The following is a 6,414-nucleotide window of genomic DNA, read 5'->3' as shown; positions in this document are numbered from 1 at the left end:
TTTGTTTCATTTACATTGGAAACTAAGCATATTAAGCGTGTAAGTAATCAACTAATCTTTCGCAATGCGCATTCTTTTTTACCCACATCCTATAAGCAAAAAGCAGAGGAGTGTAATATACCTGGTGATCTAAACTTCTCGACCACTTTAGAGAAAGTCTGTACACCCTTTTTTTTGAACAGTGCATTACATTTTTAATGAATGATTCCCCTTGTGGAGGAAGTCTATGTAAAACTGAAAGCTCCTTGTTAATTAATTGGCAAGAGTGAAACTACATAGACTTAGTGCTATAAGCCTTTTAATTATGTCCAAATTAAAAGAGCTACTGTATATGCATGCTTGAATTATTGACTATTTGTGAACTAACATTCATTTAAAGGTGAGGACGTGTTAAATCTAGCAAATGAATATATGTTAAGTAGAGGATCATTCTTGCACGTGTTTATCTCTTGTGTGCCTTTAAAATTCAATTTTGACGTTATTTTTTTAATTCTTTACCTAAGAAGCGCCTAGTTGAAGTATTTTTGGTGTTGCGAGGTTTTCTCGTCTTCTTGAGTTCATACCCCATTTTTTTGTTAGTTAACAACTTTTGGATGTTCATTTACTGTGATACTTATTGCACATGCTTTTATCCCCTATTTAGGCGCGTACCTTGATCGTAACTAAACTCTGCTCGCCGGTATATTTTGGAATGAGTACTGAGCGGGGTGAAGGCACGCAGCCCTCAGGAATATCAGTGAACTTGGCAGCGGAAGAACATGTTGATGAAAAGGTGGATTCGCGTGTAAATAAAATTGCACCGCTGAATCAGGCAACTGGTACGCTTTGAATGTATAATAGCTTGCTCTCAGTGGATTTTAAAAACATTTCACTTGATAAGTCTTATTTTAATAGATTCTGACTTGTCGGACATCAACAAATCTGGAGTTGTTGCTGACTCTGCTAAGAAGGTAGTGATTGTTAATTCCAAAGTGTCTAACAGCGAAATTGATGAACGTGATTATCCGACAACGCCTACTAGCACTGCGGTGACAGGCACTAACGAGGCGGAGTCTCGGGTTAATGCCTCCACAACGACCGCAACAGTTTTACCGACTGCTCCTCTAGACGCGACGACAGCTGCGGCTCTCACCCTGAAAATGAAAGAGGAGCGCAAGAAGGAACGAGAAAAAAAGAAAGAAGAAGAGCTCTTGAAAAAGTACATAGCAGAACAAGAAGCTAAGCAAAAGGTAATTGGAATCTCAAAATGTGGTCGATGGCTTAAGAACAGCATTAAGGTAAGCGAGTTTGCGCCCAGTCTATGGTTTCATCTAGATAGGAGAAGGTGGATACAAGTTCGTTTATCGTGGATATGATCGAGAAGAGGCGCGAACAGTTGCGTGGTGTGAGTTTAAGCATGAGCACGTTGATACTAAAGAAAAACGTCAAATCATGTTTCGTGAGACAGAAATTATGTTGAAGATGAACCATCCCCACATTGTTCGGTGCTTTGATGTATTTCGTGAATGGACAAACGAGGAGACGGCGGAGAACCCGCTGGAGGAGAAGGGGCTTGTAATCATACAGGAGTTAATGTCTGAGGGCACTCTTAGACAGTGAGTGATTCTTTTCGTGTCTCTACTTTAGAGTCATCCGTAAAAACTATCTTGATGGGCAGTGCATCTTGAAGTTTCAACTTCTAACACACTGGTGGCATCAAATTGTTGACGCCTTGAGATATATGCATCATCGGCTGGAGACACCCATTATTCACCGAGACTTGAAATCAGACAACTGCTTTCTTTATGGTGACTCGGATGAGGAATATCTGAACGTGAAAGTCGGCGATTTTGGTCTTGCAACGCAAGTTGGTAGTAGTGGAAGAAAAACAATGCTGGGTTAGTGCCCAGTAACTCCGTTGTTCCTTCCGACGCTTTATTCCCGCTTTTTCTGTTACATGTTTTTCTGATGAAGTGCTTGGCAGCTTAATATGTATTCTTCTATGCTACTGCCACCCTGTATAGTCTGGAAATCGATCTGTCTTAATTGAAAATGTCTTCCTCCGGTCCGTATTGACATGCTTATTTTTTTGCTCAGACTTGTAACATACCGCATTTCTGTCAAAAAGAAAACTACTATGGCTGGGTATTATAACATCTATAGTGTTTATCAGCACCTGATATTGTTCCCATTATAATTTTTATCTCATGCTCCACATATTGTAATGCATGAAATTATCTCAAACCACGTTCGTTCTTTGACTTGCCTGTCTCTTCGATTCCCTAGCAAATGGAACATCAAGGTGGCTAAATTTTGTGAAGTATCAATTACATGTCCTTTGTGTAATCTGGTTATGCATTGACTGTTTACCCGTTTGAACCCTTAGGTACTGTCGGTTTCATGGCGCCGGAAATTTTCGATGAAATGTACGATGAAAAAGTAGATATTTATGCCTTTGGGATGCTAATGCTTGAGGTGATGACCAATCGGACACCCTACGATGAGTGTGCCACCCTCTTTGATGCCGCAGCCAAAACGATGTCTGGTCATGGGCCAGAGATTATGCAGCTAATTACCAATTCGAATCTCTCTGTCCTCATATCAGCCTGCATTCATCCTCTGGCTTGCTTCAGACCAACTGCCGAAGAGCTGTACTGTCATCCCTTGTTCCAGGTATACTACTTAGCACGACTTTAATAACTGTCAAGCAGATGTCACTTTGAGTAGTACCAAGGTGTTCCTTCATTCATTGTTCTGATGTATGTACATAATGTTAATGTCTTCGTTTAGGTCTAATGAATAGCCCTGTGTACAGGGCGTAGCGCGCATAGCTTAAGCAAGAACGATCCCATTGGCAGAATCTCCAGGAATTCAGGTCAAAAATGGTTCTGTAGTTTATGTGGGCTACCTTTTACTTCCCGATCATACTGCGCAGCTTAACCTTAGTAAAGAACTTGGTAAATAGGCGCCCATGTTTTGCTCAGCCATATGTTAGAGCTGCTCCATGCATATCGTAGTGTGCAAGCTCTGCGCCCTAGTGGATTTGTTCTCTAAGTCAATTCTTATTAATTATGTAACTAAGGCTTCATTTCAGTCGACGTTTTGCCAAAAAGGGCATTTATTCAAATTGCTCTTCAAGAAAGGTGGTAGGTTTTTTCAAATTTTGGCCCTATGAATTAATCTCCACTTGACAGGAAGTTGCTTGACTTCCCGATCTTTTCAGAAAATTTTTAGTCTACATGAATTAACAAATTTGCTAATTTCAAATTTTAAAGCTATCCTTCTCAACCATTCACTTCTACGTACTTATGTATAATTGCTCTCAAAAGTTCAGGAAATTAGCTTGCTTATTGTTGCAATAATCAAGGTATAGCTTTGCGCACCCGTCCATTGTGTTCACAATTTGGATTAAGAAATTTAATTTGAATGAAATGCATCTCCTCAAGCTTTTTTTTCCACATTTAAGTCGAGTTTCTGCAACTGCTTTTGGTAGAATGGTATTCACGTGATTTCGTTGTGTGCGACTGCGCTAAGAACCTTTATGCATCTTTTTAACCTCATCGAATTTCCCTTTACTGGTTTTAGAAGTGTTTGTGTGTTTCGGGGGATTTCATCTTTGAGCCCTACCACTGTTCAAATTTCTTTGCTGCCTAGTGTTGGAATGGCTAAATACTCTTAGCGAAATATGAAAATCGCATAGATAATAAAGTCAGATTTCATATGCTGGGGAACATTCCTTACTTTCTATCTTTATGCACGCTTAACTCAGATTCGTGATTGGGACTCATTAAGCTATGTAAATAATTCTTTTTGGTATAATGTTGATGTTACAAAAGAAATGAGAAAGCAAGGCACAAGTTTTTGGAGCACGCATTAATTTATCTACTCGGAAGGTTCAAGCTTTGAGAACATTTTGTTTAGTTACGATCAAAGCAATGTTAGGATTCGACATATAGTCCAAATCTTTTTGGTATTTGAGGGTTAATTTTTGGTGATCTTTTGCAGACGAACGTGGTCAAAACTGCAGCCAATTCGCTTCAGCCGAAAACGATACCTGTTGAGGTGGAGCCAAATTATGAAACTGGGGCGGATCGCAAGGAGGTTCTTGAGCGTTTTGTACGCTCCCTCGCGAATCCAGAAACTCGAAACCCCAGATTTAACCTACGTCTGCGGTTCCGTGACCGCAAAATGCTTCAAGAACTGGGCTTAGATGAGGGGGAGTCACTGGAATTCGATCTAGACATCTACAAAGCTGAGGATCAAGACATTCCTGACCTCATCACCAGCCTTGTGAGTGGTTAATATCGCATTTTGTAGACGGAGGCCTATCGGGCCATCGTAAAGAATGGTATAATACTGTTTGGTGAATTCACCACATGGAGTTTCTAAGGCGGAAGTGAGGATCTTATGTTTGCCAAATGGAGCGATTGAGTTGATCTACTAATGCGTGCCCCCTGACGTATGGTGCACGCGATGATTTGCTCTATCTTTAAAAATGGCTTTCTGTTTGCCCTCAGCGTCGCGACTACGAGGACAAGTTGTCCCGAGCGTTCGCCAATCCGAAGGTCCCTGACCGGAAAATAGTGTCGAATCATTTGGACCGGCTCTTCAACAGCATCCGAATGCAGATGCAGTTTTTAGTCAAGTGTCTCCTGGGAAAACGCTGGAAGGACATTTTGGACTCGCTTGCAACCAAAGAAAAGCCGCCCAAGGAGAAGACAGTGACGCAAGAGGGCCAAGAGGGCAAGGCCGAAGGTGCCGCGACCGGCTCCGAGGAAGAACCCGATAGTAACATTGGTATGCAAACTTTGTATTCTATTGCTCATTCTGACGAGTCGATTTCTCGTAGGTGGATCGGTAGATTCGCTATTAATGCATTTATGTATCACTATTTGCCTCACTCAGCTGGCTGCAGCAACTTTGAGATAATTGCAAAATGCAAGTCAAAGTGGTTGAAGGCAAAGCGTATGTTGGACCGTGAGGTTCAGGCCTACCGCAAGGCAGCTGCCCTCGCGGAGTCTGGTCGTGGCGCCCTCCAGATTGGTGGGTCGACACATAAACTGCAGCAGCAACAGCCACAACAGCAGCAGCAAACTCAACCACAACCCGGAAATCCACTGGTCCCTCCTCAACCAACCGGGCCTACTTGCACTCCATCCGCAGCTGGTCTCAGTGCTCCAGAGAGCGTGCCTCATGGCATCACTTCAACTCCTCCAAACCTTGTGGCAGAAGCGTCTGGCTGTGCAGAAGATGCCCCTATTGCTATTCAAGCTCCTTCCACGTCAAGCTTGTTTTTCTCAACCTCTCAGCAGGCAGGTCCTGATACTATTGGAACGTTGTTTAATTCATGAAACTACTATAAATGTCAGTGCCAGTCTAACCACTGTGTCGATTTTAAATTGTCTAAAATAGGCATCTGTACTAGTGTACCCTTAAAGCCTTATTTGACAGTTAAGTGGCTAAAAATGACAAGTTGCTTTAAATAAATTTCCTTACATTGATAACAGTATCTGTGAATAAATTCAAACAGATTGCCATTGTACTCAGTGGTTTGTGAGTCCGATGAAATGTCCATCTGATTTTAAGTCTTAAAAGTCCATCCTCTCGGGTCTTGGCATTCTGTAATCACGTGACAACCATTCCTCCAGTGTTTACATACATTGGTTTATTTCGCGAATAAACAGCTAATTGAGGTATGGAAGTAAGATATTATGTGACAAATCAAAAGATGCACACGCGATTCTCAGGCGGATGCAAGGCAAGTGACAAGCCTCATTGCGCTTGTGGTGAGGTTATTTTGGGAATGCAAACAATATCTGTATTTGCGGTTTACGTAGTGTTTGCAATTTGGCCTCCTATGAGTGTGAGGCTTTTTACGCGACTATTTAGTATCAGTAGAGCCTTAACATTGTCCAATGTGAGAATTTATCCGTCAAAATTCTTTTACCTTCTTTAAGGTAATTATCTCTAACTATCAACACTTTCTAATCTCACATGGATATTTTGCAGTCGTTTTTGTGGAGCTTAATTATTGTTCTGATTAATGATAATCTGTAATGGTACAGATAGAATTGTTTTTTTTATGGCAGCATTTAGTAGCGATCCTCGTGCAGTTATTGGCTTCCATTTAGGAACGAACTCTTCGATCACTTGCCATTAGTTGTCCGCATGTTGCACATCAAGAATTGTTTCTGGCAGACCTAATTTCAAACTGTTTTCAAGACGGTAGAGGTGTTAATTCGCATGCACATAGGATTCTACATTTACCGTAGCTCTAATCACGCTTCCCTCTTCATGGATTACATTAAATCATATTTTTGTCAATGCTCCATTCACCCGATGCGTGGTACTGTATATTTTTGTAAGTCGCATCTTTGTTTTGGCTGTAGCGAGTTTTAGGATCCTGCAATGAATTTTTTAACAATTTCCATCAAC

General features: G+C 41.3%; 1 protein-coding gene across 1 annotated transcript; it reads left to right on the top strand. All coding sequences in view use genetic code 11, as the record gives it.

Annotated features, from left to right (window-relative positions):
- Nucleotides 1-691: 691 nt before the first annotated feature.
- EGR_05284 (Serine/threonine-protein kinase WNK1) lies at nt 692-5,330 on the top strand (the record flags this gene model as incomplete). Its single annotated transcript, XM_024494533.1, has 8 exons — nt 692-818; nt 895-1,229; nt 1,315-1,595; nt 1,627-1,877; nt 2,366-2,652; nt 3,985-4,269; nt 4,497-4,776; nt 4,885-5,330. 8 exons carry the CDS (start codon nt 692-694, stop codon nt 5,328-5,330), a joined length of 2,292 nt encoding a protein of 763 aa, XP_024351004.1.
- Nucleotides 5,331-6,414: the final 1,084 nt, after the last annotated feature.

Source organism: Echinococcus granulosus (assembly GCF_000524195.1).
Source record: "Echinococcus granulosus chromosome Unknown EG_S00038, whole genome shotgun sequence".
Classification (NCBI taxonomy): Eukaryota; Metazoa; Platyhelminthes; class Cestoda; order Cyclophyllidea; family Taeniidae; genus Echinococcus; species Echinococcus granulosus.
This window is presented reverse-complemented; position numbering and strand designations above follow the sequence as displayed.